Source organism: Gorilla gorilla, chromosome 17 (assembly GCF_029281585.2).
Source record: "Gorilla gorilla gorilla isolate KB3781 chromosome 17, NHGRI_mGorGor1-v2.1_pri, whole genome shotgun sequence".
Classification (NCBI taxonomy): domain Eukaryota; kingdom Metazoa; phylum Chordata; class Mammalia; order Primates; family Hominidae; genus Gorilla; species Gorilla gorilla.
This window is the reverse complement of record NC_073241.2, coordinates 60,274,082-60,292,166: the sequence shown is the minus strand read 5'-3', so window position 1 is coordinate 60,292,166 and position 18,085 is coordinate 60,274,082. Positions and strand designations below refer to the sequence as shown.

At 37.5% G+C, this 18,085-nt stretch overlaps 1 protein-coding gene across 2 annotated transcripts in view; it reads left to right on the top strand.

The window, feature by feature from the left end:
• The first annotated feature begins 477 nt into the window (after positions 1–477).
• Positions 478–18,085, top strand: part of DSC3 (desmocollin 3) — a 52,573-nt gene continuing 34,965 nt past the window's right edge. The window contains exons 1-5 of one of the 2 annotated variants that reach the window (XM_031003704.3): positions 478–1,093; positions 11,410–11,494; positions 12,514–12,713; positions 14,059–14,178; positions 17,160–17,315. In XM_031003704.3, coding sequence (XP_030859564.1) covers positions 1,025–1,093; positions 11,410–11,494; positions 12,514–12,713; positions 14,059–14,178; positions 17,160–17,315 — 630 coding nt within the window. In that variant the 5' untranslated portion in view covers positions 478–1,024. The remainder of the gene's footprint in view (positions 1,094–11,409; positions 11,495–12,513; positions 12,714–14,058; positions 14,179–17,159; positions 17,316–18,085) is intronic. The other variant, XM_031003703.3, reaches the window with a different exon arrangement.

Sequence of the window (18,085 nt, the reverse complement as noted above, 5' to 3'; positions counted from 1 at the left end):
AGGAACTGGATTTTCTGCATTTCCTTTCTTCCATGCCCTCACACAAAGCTTGGCCGACTTTGGGCCCTGATAAATAGTCGTTGCATGATGTAGAATCTGTAAGCCTCGTTTTAGAAGGTTTTGTGTGGTAGATATTCCTTTGACCACCTGAAAAATTTCATTTTGGTACCAGTAAGTAGTAAACCAATAATTTACATCTAAGAACAAAGTCGTTTTTAGAAGGTTCATATGAGTCCCCCAAAGTGACAGTTAATAGAGCGCGGAGTGTAATCGCTCATATTTTGGGTGCGTAAAAATGGTTAGATTAGAATTTCTTAAATTTGGTTTTAATTTCTGACATGCCAAAAACTGTTTATCATGCCATTTGGGATAAATTCCTTCTGTCGTGTATTTTGTCATGTTAGTCAAATCTGGAGAGAATACAGTACATGTATTTTGCTTTAATCTGAAAACATTGGCAGAATTTGTTCAGACGTCGAAGGGGAGATCCGCTGATCCAATGACAAGGCTGTTCCTGGCATCCAGCAGAGCCCGTGTCCAGGCAGGGAATCCCTGCGGGCGGATTGGGGTTCTGCATTGAGATGCACCGCGCAGCGTCGGCGATGGGGCCGCCCTGGGACGATCTGGGCTGCCAGGGCCTCTCTGCGGGCCGGGCGGGGCGGCAGCGCCGCGGGGCAGACGAGGGGCGTGGGAGAACTGGCAGAGGGTGCGCCAGAGACCGCTTTCCCGAGCGCGAACGCACGGGTGGCTGCTGGGGAGCAGAGGGGCAGGCTCGGGCAGCTCCTCAGCCGCGCCGGCGATGATAAAACTTGAGAAATAACAAGGAGTGGCCTCTCCGCGTCCTCTGGGTCCAATCCGGTTTCAGAAGTGAAGTTGCTCCCGGGCAGGCAAGCCTGAGAGAGGCCAAATACACTTAAAAACAAGCAGCAGCGAGAAAAGCACCTCCCGCGCCCTGCACCTCTGCAGGTCTCGCTCTCGGCACCCTCCCGGCGCCCGCGTTCTCCTGGCCCTGCCCGGCATCCTGATGGCCGCCGCTGGGCCCCGGCGCTCCGTGCGCGGAGCCGTCTGCCTGCATCTGCTGCTAACCCTCGTGGTAAGCCAGATCTCGCCGGATAGGGCTGGGGTGGGGACGGGGGTGGATCCGCCCTGGACCCTGCACGGAGCTGGGGACGAAGCGGGCCGAAACGTGACAACCGCGGCTCAGATCAATGCTGCGGGTCTGGTAGCAGCCCCAAGTTCGGGCCTGCAGGAGTGAGGAGAGAAAACGTGTGCTTGCGGGTCGACTCTGGACTGAGCTTTTTGTTTTGAGACACGGTGTTCGATTGTTGGAATTCTGAGTCGCGCTCAGGCTTCGCTGCGCTCTGGCGGGCGCCGTCGCGGGTTGGGCAGGGGGTTGGGATTCACGCTTCTCCCCAGGTGGTGGAGCTGGTGGTGATGGTGGTTGGAGGGCGCCTTTGGGTGGAGAGGATCCCTGAGAGCTCAAAGCACAGACTTGAAATGGGATTTAGGGGCTGCCCCCTCCCCCGCTCCGGGTCCCAGTTGACCCGGATGGGTTCGTTAGTGAGTGGAGCCGGGGCTGTGTCCCTGGGTCCCTTGGTGGGGCTGCCCCTGAGAAGTGGGTTTCTCGGTATCTCCCCTAAAGGGTATTCAGAAGCTCACCCAAGCGGTCCACCCCCGCCAGCCACCCAGCCGGGGGCGGGATGTGCCGGGGGCGCGAAGGTGTGGGAAGACCGGGCCAGAATGGGGGTTGGGGTCGTGTTGTGTTTTGGGGATGCTGCCGAGGTGTGGAGGCGGGTAGAGGGTGACAGTGGTGGGGGATGATGGATGCGGTGGGGTTACGTCGTACTTACTCCGGTTCCGGGGAGGACTGCGCGGCCCGAGCACAGCCTGGGGTTTCGAGTCTACGGAAACCTGCCGCCCAGGACGAAATCCTCTAGCAGAGGAAGTTAGAGACGATGCTCTGAGAACACGGGAGACTTGAAGTGTTCGGAACTCTGGCGGCGCGGTTACACGCGAAGCTTCAGGCTTCAAGAGAGTTTCATTCCGCACGCCCAGAAAGGAGCCGCGGACCCGCGACTTCCCCGCATCCATGGATGCGCATGGGGTCCGATGGGAGCGAGGTCTATACCCGCGTCGGCAGTGAGCCGAATCTGGTCTCGCGGATTCTTACTGCTTCCTGGCCCTCCACCCTGGCAAGTGGGAGTGGGTCCGAGGGTTGTCCTCCCTTTAGGTCAGCGAGATATGAATATGGGATTGGTAGTTATGATCTGCGATATGTTTATGGAGAAGGAATTGGACAAATAAGCGCATCCATTTGCCCGGGAACTGTTCCAACAAAGTATCTGAGCTTATGAAATGACTACAAATGGAAACGGCTTACAGAATGTGTTCTTTTGTAATATATTTAAAAGCGTTTTCAGCTTTTCAGTTTACAAGCATGCATTTGGGGTTTTGTGTTTCCTTTACGAAGGGATTGAGGATGGGGAACGAAACTAGGGGTGCTGCTCTCAGAATTTCTCGCATTCGCTCGAGGCTCCCAGAGGCCATGGAAGACCAGGAGCTTTCCCGGCAAGGCATGGGTGGGGGTGTCGGGCTGTGGCAAGGAAGAAGGTGCGCGTAAATCTAAACGGAGGAAGCTTCAGCTTTGATCTAGGACATACTCGTTTAAGATTTTTTTTTTTTTTTAAATAATTCCGTTGAGTTTAGGTTAAGTGCTGTATCTGGAGACTTAAATACCGGAAAGTGCGCAGAAAATGACAATTTATTTCATCTGCAATTGTCAGTTTACAAACACTTGCAATTTCGGACCAGATGGGTAAATTAACACTTCTCTTGACCATCTCATGTATGTATTTCCTTCCTTTTGACTCATACGACTCTGAACTTTTCAATATAATATTAATGACACGGCATTTTAGAAACATTTTTCATTTTATAGAGACTTTAATGGATATCTTTAAACCATTACTTATCTTTAAAACATTGCTTGTTCTAAGGAGACAGCTTTTCAAAGCAAGTCTTTAACAAGAATCTGAGACTTGTTAAATTTTAGTCTTCCCAGTAAGCAGCCCAACAGGTTGAGGGAATTTTCCCATTCTGCATTTTTCCTGTATCTCCTTCCCACCCTGTGCCCCACCACACTCTGAAGTGTAAATACAGTTTCTAATAATCACACGCACAAAGAAAAAAATGACAGGGAGATACTAAAAAAAGAAGTATATCAGAGCATCTCACTCACTATTGTAAGTTTTTGATTGCCTCAGAAAGTGTTTTTTCCTCTTAATGTAACCAGAATTGTTAGGGATGGTGGAAACTAATTTACATGAGATCAGTTGTCTTCTGCCTGTTACAAATAATAAGATTCTTTTAAAAATATGTGTTAATACTGTTATCAAATCCACTTTAAGATTATGTTATCTAGTATACATTATAAATGGCACATACTTGGACACAGCTAATCCATCATTTTGTTAAAAGGGCTCCTCTTCTAAAGGAACTAAAATAGTTGAAACGTTTGCAATAACTCCCCTCAAATCTGTACTTTTCCTCTTTGGAGTATATGAACTCTGCCTGCAACCTATGTTGATAAATAGGCATCCAGATTTTTATATTTGATAGAGTTAATGTGAATAATGTGAGTCCTTACCAGAAAAACTTGTGATGTTTTTGCTCTTGGTAATATTTGATATATTCATCATTTTAAATTAAAAGGGAGTATAGTAATTTCTAAAGGCTTTTACATTTGTGACAAGAAGATTAAGGCAAATAAAGGAAGTAGATGAAAACTAGTTTTAAAACTGCAAGCTTAAAAAAGTCAAAATTATAGTGTACGTATATTTAGATTGATGCATTATCAGCTACCTTATTAAAAGGAGATTGTTGATGTTCCTGTTGAGATACAGCTAGATACGGAAGCACGTTCTGAATAAATAAATGTAAGCTCATGCACATTTTTTGATCCTGTTGTAATTCCCATGGCAGTCCTGTACCATATATGGTATCTGTGGTGACCTGTAGTTAATCATACTTTCCGCTGAAAGTATGATAGCTGGAATTCCCATCTTACAATGAGTTTGGGTAGAAACAAATTTATTAGACTCATTTAAGTACTGAGAATGTAGAGCAGTAAATCTTGCAATTTACCTTTGAAGTGGTAAGAATTTGAAAGGTAATATTTCCATTCTGCAGAAGACTTATGGCCACAGGAGAAATGAAGAGCTTAAAATTCTGTAATTATTGTGTTTAATCCAGAAGATCCTCTTCACATTTAAGACATTCCGTAAATTTCCATTCTTTTTCTTCTCTACTGAAGTAGGGTGTCATTTTAGAAAGCCTACTTTGTGTATTTACTATAAAATTAAACAACAGCATGAAAGTGAAACAACTGCAGATAACACCTTTAATTTTCATTCTCTCTTTGGCATTAAATTTTTCGATCAGGATTTAATGATTCGTCTGATAAGGTTTCTATAATGCAATTAATACAATTTGCTTAGTACTATAAAATGCAACAAAACTATTTTGCTTAGGCTGCAGTAGGTAATACTTTATATTATCATTTTTAAAGTTTGTTATATTTCAATTTAAAATATGGGCATTCTTGTATACAGAAGTTATTTTTATTATAAAATATCTTTAAAGGTAATTAGTTCATCATTAATATACTAGTGTCTTTACATTTTTTACTTTATTTTATTTTCAATAAGGCATCCAAACCTCACAAAAACATAGTATCAAATGACTTCATAGTTTCAAGAAACATACTGTAACTGAAGTCTATTGAATATTATGCCTTTCAAAAGTTGTATTAATGAATTAACTGTACATTCTTTCTAATAATATCCTATGCAGCAATGAAAATGAATGAACTACTGCTATATAGTTAGGAACTTTGAAAGTATTAGCAATGTTCCATTTCTTAACCTTGAACGTGAGTACCCTAATGTTCATTTTATTATTTATTAAAACACACACATGCTATATATAATCTTTGGTATTTATAATCTATTTTATGAAGAACATTTTTTAAAAAGGAAAGAAATAAGCAACAGAGGGTATCAACTAAACTAAACCTCTTGAGTATAGACAAACCCTACTCTAATTGAGCAAGTAAAAAATAGAAAAGGCATAGATAAAACAATATTAGGAATGAAAAGGAAGTATAGTTTTGGAGAGAACAGATGTTAAAAAGTAAAATAATATGAATAGATAATTCCAATTAATTTGAAAATACAGACAAAAGAGACAACTTCTTACAAAATACACATAACCAACATTGACTTGAGGAGTTATACAAAATCTAAATAGACCTGTAACCATTAAATAAATTGAATTAGAAGTTAGAGAGCTCCACACACACTTCTTTAGATCCACCAGGTCCAGGTTTGTGATAAGTTATTTCTTTCAAAATTATATGGAACAGTGTACTTTATGTAAATTGTTTCAAAGAACAGAAAAATACAGAAGTCTTCTTAACTCATTTTATGAGGATCATATGAAGTTGAAAAATAGTAGCCTGATCTCACTTACAGACAAATATGTGAAATGAGATAAACTGAAAACAAACCAATATATTTGTAAGATATAAATATATTATGTTCTTGTAAGGCTTATCAGGAAAGGAAACATGGGTTCACATTAGAACATCTATTATTGTATTTTAACATAGTATCAACAGAGAAAATGTATCAACAGAGAAAAACTGATTATTTCAAGAAAGTGGAAACATTTCATTTCAAAAGAATTCATAGAATTCATAGCACACTAAGAATGTAGAGAATGACCTTTTTTTTTTTTTTTTTTTTGAGATGGAGTTTTGCTCTGTTGCCCAGGCTGGAGTGCAGGCTGGAGGTTGGCTCACTGCAACCTCCGCCTCCCAGATTCAAGTGATTCTCCTGCCTCAGCTTCCTGAGTAGCTGGGATTACAGGCTTGTGCCACCACAGCCGGCTAATTTTTGTATTTTTAGTAGAGACGAGGTTTCAACATGTTGGTCCAGCATGTCTCGAACTCCTGACCTCATGATCCGCCTGCCTTGGCCTCCTAGAGTGCTGGGATTACAGGCATGAGCCACCTCGCCTGGCCAAGAATGAACTTTCTTAATGTAATGAAACATATGTAACAAAAATGAATGAATGAATGAATGTTACAAGGAAAAAAGAAAAAGACTCATAATTAATGGCAAAATTGTAAAAATATTCTCTTTAAGTTAGAAACAAATCCATAATGGTCAGTGCAGGTATTTCTATTCAGCATTCCAGAAGAGGTCCTAACAAGCATATCAGATAAAAATTAGCAATAATGAAAGACTTGTAGGATTAAAAGAAAAGAAACGTAGTTGTCATTTTGCCAGCGACAGGATTAACTACATAGAAAATCCAACACTATCTATTAACAGATACTAGAACTAATAAAAGCAAGCAAGTTTCATGGTTATAAGCTTAATATTTTTAAATGATTTCTATATATTATCAAGGGACAACTCAAAAATATGTTAAGAAGAATCCCATTCATGACAGCAACAAATCAATATATCTAAGATAAATGTAACAAAAAATGTGAAAGACCTTTTTAGCAAAAATTGCAAAGCTTTATTGAAAAGCAAACATAATTCGGCCGAGTGCGGTGGCTCACGCCTGTAATCCCAGCACTTTGGGAGGCTGAGGCAGACAGATCACAAGGTCAGGAGTTCAAGACCAGCCTGGCCAACATGGTGAAACCCCATCTCTACTAAAAATACAAAAATTAGCTGGGGGTGGTGGCAGGCGCCTGTAATCCCAGCTACTCAAGAGGCTGAGGCAGGAGAATTGCTTGAACCTAGGAGGCAGATGTTTCAGTGAGCCGAGATCGCACCACTGCACTCCAGCCTGGGCCACAGAGCAAGATTCCATCTCAAAAAAAAAAAAAAAAAAAAAAAAAAAAGAAAGCAAAAAGGAAATATAATTCATAAGTAAGTGAGAATGAATCATGTTCATGGACAGAAAGGCTCAAGAGCCCTAAATGTCAAATCCTCTTTAAATTAATATTTAAAGGAAATGGAATTTCATCAACATCCTAAAATAAATTTTTACAGAACTTGGGGAACTGATCATAAAATTGTTTTGAGAGTCAAAGTCTAAAAAGAGCAAAAATACTACTTTAAAAAAAAAGATTGAACAATGGGGAACTTTGAAGTTTTTGAGTATCTGGTATACATAAAATTTTAATAAAGATGTGTCAAATGAAAAAAACAAAATTGAAGCACTCTGTTTATCAGAAGATTTCATAATAACAGTTAAAAAGCAAACTAAGTAAACCTACAAGAAAAAAATTTAACAAGCACAAACAATAGATAAGTGATTAAAGGAGAAGAATAGACAATTTACAGAAGATAAATGGCAAATAAACACAAGAAAATACAGTCAATCTCACTACAAATAAATAAAATGCAAATTAAAACAGCCATTAGGTTGGCAACATGGAAAAAGTCATAAAATTATTTGTAAGGGAGGATATGGGAAATAGAGAGATTTAATATGCTGGGGGCATTAATAGAAATTGATATTAGTACTTTGTAGAGCAACTTGGCAATAGCTAATAAAATTGAAGGTGTTCATGTATGGCACAGTAATTTCCGCTTTAGGCACAGCTGTTCACATAGTGCCATTTGTAATAGAAGAAATGAAAAGCAATCTAAATAACCATCAATAGCAGAATGACTAAAAATAAACTGTGGTACATTTATGGAAAAATCTCAAACATACTGTTGGATGAAAAAAGCAAACTGCAAAAGGATGCATATAAACACACACTACCCAAAACCAGCTTATATTTTATGGGCACAAGCATATACTATATAATAAAAGTATAAAATCCTACTGAGGAAGTATAAATTCTAACTTCTGAAAATGCTATTCCCTGGAGAAGAGTTGGAAATATAATAGAGCATAAGACTTTAGCTACACGTGTAAATTTTAATTAAAAAATAGAACAAAAATTGCAAAATGTTCATTTTTTTAAAAGATCTAGATGGGCACTGAGCATTTATTATGTTTTAATTGATTTAAATATTTCACAGTTAACTGAGATATTTTGAAAAGAGATGTGAGTAAATATATATTGGGCATAGCTTTTTTTGGGGATTCAAAAATAACAACTACAGAGTTATGATATATTTCAACCAATGGGTGGTTTGTTGAAGGAAACCATTTTTCATCCCAAGGTGACAACTATATACTTAAGGAAAATATTAAATTAAGCATATGTATGATATGGTTTTTTTTAAAGGGCAAATGACTTATTACTTCATTGTCCCAGTTTGAAATCTGGTTATTATTTTCTGAAAATGATTTCTTGGCTTATTATATCTAAATTAAACAGCATTGTTACATGTTGGCCCTATTTGTCCATATTTTTATGATATTTTTGTTTATTCTGACTAATTCAAGTGAGGGTAAGGTGGATCTTTGAGAAGTACAATAATTTTAGATCACATATTAGAATAATTGTGATAATGTATATATTTGTATATACATATATTTACAGTTATGTTACTGTGAGTTAAAATATTTTAATTTTGTGCAGAAATCTGTTTCATATTTGATTATATCAGAAATAAAATACTTCTTTGTGATTATTATGCCACTTTATTGTGCTGAAATTACTTCTGTGAATTTATAAATTTGACAAGGCCTTTCATTGCCAATTTCTAGAAGTGATTGTGGATAGTCATTTTTTTGATCAATGACAGTGTACTTTTTTGTTTTAAACTGCATTATTGAGATATAATTTACATTCCATAAAATTCACCTTTGTTAAGTGCACAATTCAGTGAATTGTAGTAAATTTGAAGAATGTGCAATAATTACTACAATCTAATTTTAGAAGTTTTTCATCACCTTAAAAATAAGCCTCATACCCATTTACAACCACTTCCCATGGAAATTTACTTTGTTCCTGTATATTTACCTATTGTGGACATTTTATGTAAACGAAATCGTACAGTATATGTTGTTTTGTATCTAGTTTCTTTCACCGAGTATGTTTTGTAGGTTTATCCTTGTTGTAGCATGCATAGAACTTAATAAAGTACTTTTTAGAGCTGAATAACATTTCGTTGTATGGGTTGTTTTCACTTTTTGCCTCTTGTGAATAATGGTATGTACTGTGAATATTCATGACAAGTTTTTGTGTGGACTCAGGTTTTTATTTCTTTTAGGAAGAGTGGACTTGCTGGATCATATAGGTTTACGTTTAACTTTTTGAGAAACTGCCAAACTGTTTTCCAAAGTGTCTGTACCACTTTACATTTCCTCCAGCAAAATGTAGGGGTTTCAGTTTCTCGACATCCTCACCAATACTTGTTATTTTCTGTCTTATTTATTTTAGTTATCCTAGCAAATAGGTATTGCATTGTGGTTTAGATTACCATTTCCCTAAAACCTAATGATGTTGGGCATCTTTTCATCTACTTTTTGGCCATTTTAATATCTTTTTTTGGGATAATACCTATTCTGATCCTCTGCCCGTTTTTCTGTGTTATTTATCTTTTTATTATTGAGTTGCAGGAATTCCTTAAATATTTTCGATACAAGTCCTTTATTCGTTTGAATTTTCTTCAGGCCGGGCGCGATGGCTCACGCCTGTAATCCCAGCACTTTGGGAGGCCGAGGCGGGCGGATCACGAGGTCAGGAGATCGAGACGATCCTGGCGAACACGGTGAAACCCCGTCTCCACTACAAAATACAAAAAAATTAGCCAGTCGTGGTAGCGGGCTCCTGTAGTCCCAGCTAATCCGGAGGCTGAGGCAGGAGAATGGCGTGAACCTGGGAGGCGGAGCTTGCAGTGAGCCTAGATCATGCCACTGCACTCCAGCCTGGGCGACAGAGCGAGACTCTGTCTCAAAACAAAACAAAACAAAACAAAAAAAACTATTCTATGAGTCGTTGCATTTTTCACTTTTGTAAAGGAAGTGGCATTTTTGTGGAGAGCAGAAGTTTTTACTTTGAATAAGCATTATTTAAGAACTTTTCTTTATCACTGTGTTTTTGGTGTTGTACATAATAAATCATTTCCTAACCCAACATCATAAAGATTTGCTCTCAAGTTTACCTCTAAATAATTTATTTCTTACATTTATGTCTGTGGTTCATTTTGAGTTAATTTTTGTGTATGGTTTGAGGTAGGCGTTCAAATTCACTTTTTTTTCAGGAAGATATCAAATTATCCCAATACCATTTGTTGAAAAGACTATTTATTTCTCTTGAAATGTCTGGAAGCTAACCATAAATGTAAGGCCTTATTTCTGGGCTTTAAGTTCTATTCCATTCATCTATATATTTATTCTATTGCCAGCACCGCTCTGTTTTGATTATTGTAGCTTTGTAGTAAGTTTTGAAATTGGTAAATAGGTCTTTCAGTTTTTTTTCATTTTCAATTTTATTTGGGTAACTTGTATTTCTAGAAAGATTAATTTTCAATTTCTTCAAAAAAAGTTATCTGGGATTTTTATAGAGATTGTATTGAATCTGTAAATTAATTTGGGGAATAGCCATGAAGATGGGCTCTCTCTCTATTTATCTAGGTCTTTAAAAATTTCCTTCAGCAATGTTTTATGGTTTTCAGTGTATAATATTATACATATTTGATTACATGTATTCCTAAGTATTTTATTCTTCTTTATATGCTACAAATCAATTTTTTTGCTTAGTTTTCAAATTTTTCAATGCTAGTGTACAGAAATGCAGTCACATGTTCATCTTGTATCCTGTAGCCTTACTGAACTCATTTATTTAGACAGTTTTTTAGTGGATTCCTAGGATTTTCTGTCTACAAATTTATGTCATCTGTGTATAGAAACAATTTTACCTTTTCCTTTCCAATTTGGATGCCTTTGATTTTATTTTCTTGTGTAATTTTCCTGGCTAGAAGCTCCAGTATAATGTTAAATAGAAGCATGGTGAAACCCCATCCCTACTAAAAATATAAAAATTAGCTGATCATGGTGGCGGGCGCCTGTAATCCCAGCTACTTGGGAGGCTGAGGCAGGAGAATTGCTTGAAGCTGGGAGGTGGAGGGTGCAGTGAGCCAAGATCACGCCATTGCACTCCAGCCTGGGCCATAGAGTGAGACTCAGTCTCTCACACACACACACACACACAGAGAAGCAGTTAGAGCAGAGCAGACATCATTGTCTTGTTCCTGATGTTAGAAGAAATGATTCTGTTTTTCTCCTTTAAATATGAAGTTAGTTGTTGTTTTTCATAAATGAACTTTATCATATTGAGCAAATTCCTTTCTATTCCTAGTTTGCGGGGGGTTTATTATAAATGGGTGTTGGACTTTGTCAGTTGCTTGTTTTACATCTATTGATATGATTATGTTTTTTTAATCTTTATTTTCTACTGTATTAATGTGACCTTTTAAATTCTAGATCTTCAGTCATGCTGGTGAAGCCTGCAAAAAGGTGATACTTAATGTACCTTCTAAACTAGAGGCAGACAAAATAATTGGCAGAGGTGAGAAATTTTAAAAGTCTTTTTAAAGCAGAAATTTAGTTTACATAGGCTGGAAAGAGCATGATATAATACCTTTGCCTTTTGGAGTTAGCCTGAATCTACTAAAAAGGGATGTTCCTCCAGGGAGTAAACCAGAAGTTATCATTCTGTTAAAAATGTGAAGAGAGAAATATGTCATCAGCCCTGAAGATGTTTATTTATTTATTTATTTTTGCTAAATATTTCCACCTGGGACAGATTTGAATTAAAGTGAAAACATGACTCATGGACAGCAAATGAATCCTTTGAGAGGTCGTTTCTTAACTGAGTAGTAATTTATCCATTTGCCTTATGCTAAGACAAATAGTTGAAGAATGGCATGGATGACAGGTACATTTTGATATTTATATGCATTTTATTACCTGTTACTAGAGGCCAGAAATCCCAGGGAAGAAAGACTCCATGTAGAGTTTCAGTGTGGGGCCCTGGAAAGCTTGGAACACACAGAGTATTGTGGGTCTCCAGGGAAAACTGTGTACAGAAAAGTGCCAGTGGGAAGAAAATTTCGGAGACTGGATTTTTCTAACATGACTCTTTACCAAACTCATACACTCGATTGCTCTTTGGCTCATGGCTTCTCACTGAATATAGGTATATCTTAAACACTCAGATTGTATTGTTAGGGAAACTCTTCTATATGTTTATTCAGGTGTGTTGGGGGCATGTTGCTCAGTTTTGTCATGATTATAACATGCCCACATCTTTAATTGGAAGGTCATTTTCATAAGTCTATTAGAAGCATATAAAGGTTTAAAACACCGTATTTAATAGAAATATACACTCAATAATTATTTGTTAACTGAAAGAAAATGATCATTTTTTAAGTAATGTAAAAAACAGGTTAAGATATCTGGTAAATGCAAAGTGATTGGCTTATTTCATCCCACTTCATGGTTTTTAAGAATATTATATAAATTATTTTAACACATTTTTTCTTCTCATGTGTTTTTACCTTACAACTTGGAAATTTTTACTCGCAGTTAATTTGGAAGAGTGCTTCAGATCTGCAGACCTCATCCGGTCAAGTGATCCTGATTTCAGAGTTCTAAATGATGGGTCAGTGTACACAGCCAGGGCTGTTGTGCTGTCTGATAAGAAAAGATCATTTACCATATGGCTTTCTGACAAAAGGAAACAGACACAGAAAGAGGTTACTGTGCTGTTAGAACATCAGAAGAAGGTATTGAAAGTACATTAAATATTTTCAGTCATTTTTTTCATTAAAATACTCTCATTAAAAATTGCAAAGAGAAACAGGGATAAATAGGGTATTTTCCCCTTTTGTTTTCATTTTGTTTCCTTTCCTTTCACTTCATTTCCATTTTCTTACCCTTTTCCTTCCCCTCCATTTTCTTACCCTGTCCTTTTCATTCCTTCCCTTTTCCTTCTCCTTTCCTTCCCTTTCCTTTTCCCCTTCCTTTTCTTCCCTCCCTGTCACCTTCCCTCTCTCCCTTTTTCTATCCTTCTCTCTACCTCTCACTCTATTTTTGTCTCTCCCTCTCTCTCTTTCTTAACACTTGTTGAACTCTGGTTTTGGTTTTACTTTATGAAATCCGAATTATTTCTCCTCTGTGAGGGCTTCTTCCATCTCTACATTCTAACTATTGTCTTTTGTGCACTGGTGTCAGTTTGGTTATCCCTCTATTATAGAACTCAGAATTTTTTTACTGCAAAACCTTTGCAGTGAGGAATGCCATTATGAAAGTAGTCACAAAATGATGAAAGGTTTAGACTGGATTACACCTAATCTGTGTTAACTGTATCAATAATAAAGCTAATTTAAGTTACAGCTTAGCACTTTGCTAAATGTTTAATGCAATTATTAATTAATTCTTATGAAATAAAATGTCTCCCTTGCTGCATCATGAAATGAGATGGACATCACTAAAAAGTCTAATAGAACTTTTTCCCATGATAGAGACGGCACTATCTGCACTGTTCGATATGATAGCTCAATATTAATGGCTACTCTGCACTTGGCATGTGGCTAGTGCAACCAAAGGATAGAGCTTCTTATGTTATTTAGTGTTAGTTAATTTAAATTTAAATAATCACATGACTTATGGTGGCCAAGGGCTACCGTATCAGACTGTGTAAATAGAGCACTATGGCAGTGAAGGACATACATTTTCTTTCTCTGACCTAAGGGCATGAGCTTTTAACTAAAAGAACAAGTAAGTGCTATCTGGAGATTGTTGTAGACAGAATATGTTCTATGTCTCTATTTGGGACAAAGCAAGAAGAACTAAGAATATAGTGGTGATTTTCCTAACATGAAAGTATAGTCAGTGTTAGAATGGTATACAAAAAGAAATTCTCTGTTTCCTGAAACCTTTAAAATCTGGATATAGTCTTTCTTACCCTTCTAATGCAGAAAGACTTTATTAACTGGTTTAGCTCCAGCATGGAAATGCCTGACACTGAAACTCCAAAGAAAGATTAGGTTTATGAGCTGTCCACTATTTTACACAAAGTAGACTGTGATGCTTTTGTTTATTCATGTATTTGTTTTTCTCTAAATTCAGGTATCGAAGACAAGACACACTAGAGAAACTGTTCTCAGGCGTGCCAAGAGGAGATGGGCACCTATTCCTTGCTCTATGCAAGAGAATTCCTTGGGGCCTTTCCCATTGTTTCTTCAACAAGTAGGTTTACACCTTTTTTGGTTAGGGTTGCTTTAATTCTAAGAGTCTGTTTCATTGAGATTTAATACCTCTTTAAACATATAAAAATAAACAGATCTGATTAAAGATGTTCATGGGGTGTAACAAAAGTAAAACGAGAATGAAAATTACTAAAAACCTAATAATATGAGAAAGGCTCTAAAGCCATTGAATGATCTTTATTTGTTTATTCATTTATTTAGCAGGGAGTTACTGAGCACTTAACTATATCCTGAGGGAGGTACCGCTCTAGGTCCTAAAGATATAAGTAAATTTAGTCATGGCCCTTGCTGTCATGTGGGTTATTGGCCTCGTGAAGGAGACAGAAGTAGGATAATAATTACAATTTTCAGTGATGAGTGCTATGATTCTAGTATAGAGATGTTGGGTGATTTGGTAACAAATGACATGAACATTAAACCCTGAGGTAAAGTGGTAAAAAGCAAGAGGAGGCTTAGAGAAGGAGACATCTGAGTGGAGTCCTGAAGAATGGAAAATTTTTCTGCAGGTAAATAATTGTAGAAGAAGAGGAAAGTACAGAAGTGAGAGCTCCTTAGAGGAGCTCTGGGTGCCTTAGTCTTCCAAGGTGTGATGGAATGGAGCAGGGAGATGAGGCTGAAGAGGGAGGTAGGGGTCAAACCTCTATGGACTATGTGCCTCCTGTCCCAGTGTCTAAACTTCGGAGAGCTCCAGGGCTCAGTTAATGAATCTTACCTCTTGTTTCTTGATATTTACTCTCTCAGTGATCTCATCAGATCTCATAACTCTAAATACTATTTATATACTGAATTCTTAAAACTTTGTATTTCCAGCCCAAACTATCTAATTGATATTAACACTTGGAAGTTTAATAGGGTTTCAAACTAAACTTATGGAAATAAAATGCTTGTTATTTGTCCTAAAAACAGCCTTCCATCTCAATTAGCAGGGATTAGAGTTCAATCCTTCTGACTCTCTGGGCATTGGAGTGTGTTTCATAAGGTTTAAGCTGCAGAAAACATAGTTCTCTCTAAGTTCTTAACAGATAAGGATTTATTACCATTTATTAAAGAGTTTTCAGAATTGTCCGTAGGGCTAAAGAAACAAATTTTAGGTTGAACTTTCAGAAACAAATCCTCAAGCTAGCTATACCACAGTATCTACAACCAAGGTACATATTGCTTTCTCCATGATAGAGAAGACATTATTCTGAGAACCAAAGTGCCACTGGCACTTTGGAAAACACCATAGCTATGTTCCTCCTCATGAAACTTCAGAACAGTCTCTGAACTGCGCCAACCAGCATCAGAGAAAAGATTGATCTGTATCTTATTTTGTAACACAACGTTGGCGAATATCTAGTAGTACATATGCTATTGCAGAAAAGGAAGGAAAGAGGGAAGGAAGGAAGGAAGGAAGGAAACCAATGCATCTGAACTGAGCTGTCAGAAAAAATAGCAGAAGTAGCAAAAATGAGCCACCTGCCTACCTCAAAGAAAGAAAGAAAGAAAGGAACATAAACTGTGATGCCAGCAAAAATAACAGAAGCAGCAAAAATAAGACACCTGCCTACCTAACTTTTGGCATTCCAATCTTGTTCAAGCACGTCTGACCATCCATGTTTAAATCCAGAACTCTGGTTTCAAGAGATTCTGCAAAATTTGGAGGTTTTGGTTTATTTTCGTTTGAATATTTCTAGCATCTACATTATGAGAGGACACTGTAGAAGGAAAATGAAACAGATATTGAGCTTCAATTTAGCCTATATGTCTATTCTTCTCATAGTTAAACTTTTGATTTCTATATTATTATACATTATTGGAATAGGTGCATTTTATTGAGATCCCAATTAATAGTGGCTTAAGCAAGACAGAGGTTTATTCTTTTCTTGTAAAAGTGTGATCTGGTAAAAAGGTTCTAATTTGAAAAAACACCAAGGACCCAGGTTTCTTTATTTTTTAGCGTGGCTGTCTCTGCAGGTTCCAGATGGCTCACCTCTGTGTCCAACAGGGAGAAGACACTCTCTCACCTTCTAGAGCACAACTGGATTTTGCACATATCATTTTTGTTCACATTCTCTTGACCTGACCTTTGCATGTGGCTCTAACTAATTGCAAGGGTGACTGAGAAATCCTTTCTTCTGGACAACCTTGTGATCACTACAAATTCTAATAATAAGGAAGATGGGCAGAATAGATATTAAGAGATACTAGCACCCTCTGACATAGTGTCCTTGACTTCCATCTTTATACCACACATCCAACTCATCAGCAAATTCTGATGGCTGTACCTTTAAATTATGTCCAGAATCTAACCACTTCTCACCACCCCTATGGCTATCATGTTAGCCTAACTAACTACAGTCTCTTCTCTGGGTTTTTGCAGTAACTTCCTCAGTGGTCTCCCTGCTTTTTTTCCTTACCCATCCAACCACATCTAGTCATGCTTGACAAAACAGCAAGTATTACCTTTAAGGATATAAATCAGATGATGTTAGTCTTGTCTAAATTCTCCAGTGGTTTTCCATTTGACTCCAAGGAAAAGCCAGCATCCTCGAATTCTCCAATGTGATGTGGCCCCTATTACCTCATTACCTCTTCATCTCCTACTTCTTTTTTCCATGCTTTTTCTACTCCAATCACAGTGGCTTTCTTGCTACTCCTTGAACATGCTAGGTAAAACCCCAGCCTGTTCCCTTGCACTTCCTATTTTCTCTGCCGGAAAGATCCTTCCCTGTTTATCCTCACAGCTTATTCGTTTAATTTTTGTCAGTTTTCTTCCTAGGGTACATTCTAATTGGGATTCCCTTCTTCCTATGAGAATCCCTGTTTGTCTTACCCTTGCCAACAATGGTTATTATTGTTCTTTTCTACCTTTTCTATTGAAATTATCTCTTTAAAATAAAAAGATACATCAGCTGCATTTTAAAGATATTGTAACTGAATTTAGTTTTAATTTTTTGCATACTTTTTTTCTACTTTTAGGTTGAATCTGATGCAGCACAGAACTATACTGTCTTCTACTCAATAAGTGGACGTGGAGTTGATCAAGAACCTTTAAATTTGTTTTATATAGAAAGAGACACTGGAAATCTATTTTGCACTCAGCCTGTGGATCGTGAAGAATATGATGTTTTTGATGTAGGACTTTTATTGATATGCCTGACTTTAAATTATTAAACTATGTTTCTTCTGATGCTTACTCCAGCTACTCTTTCCTCTCTCCTTGCACTCTCTTCTTAGAGGGTATCTTAGAGTCAATGGGAAATAGAATATGCAACATTTTGGAATACTTGGTCAGCTCTTTGTCTCAACTGCTGTTAGGTAAGCCTGAAATGAAGCAAAGAGGTTCAATATTTGAACATAAATTTCAATGTATTTCGATGTACATGTCAGTAAATTTCCTAACAGTTGGTTTTGCTTATGAGATAATCTCTCTCTCTTTCTTACTGGTTGCTGGCACTTTTTCCTCACTTCAAGACATGTCTACAGTTGATTGGAAGAATCCTCTATCTATACTGCTCTTACTTCCATTTTTGTCTTCCTTCCACACAGATGATTATTTGATCACATCTGAGAACTACATAAGAAAGTGAAAGTGGGAGACCAAACTCAAATAAGGGCTAATAAGCCAGTATTCTGATATAGATGAGCTTATAGTCAATAGCAAATAACTCAGATAATTTTCAGTGTAATATGGTAAATGCTGTGAGGTCATGTGTCATTCCCATGATTCTGATGGAATGATTATCGGAAAGAGAGATTCTGTTCCTACAAAAAAGAAGGAAGAGATGCTGTGTAAAAAAACATAACTGATGTACCCCATGTGACATGCTTTGCATTTGCTTAGAAAATTTTCAGTTCAGTGTTGTAATCACATGTTCAGTAAAATATATTCTACTTGACATTAC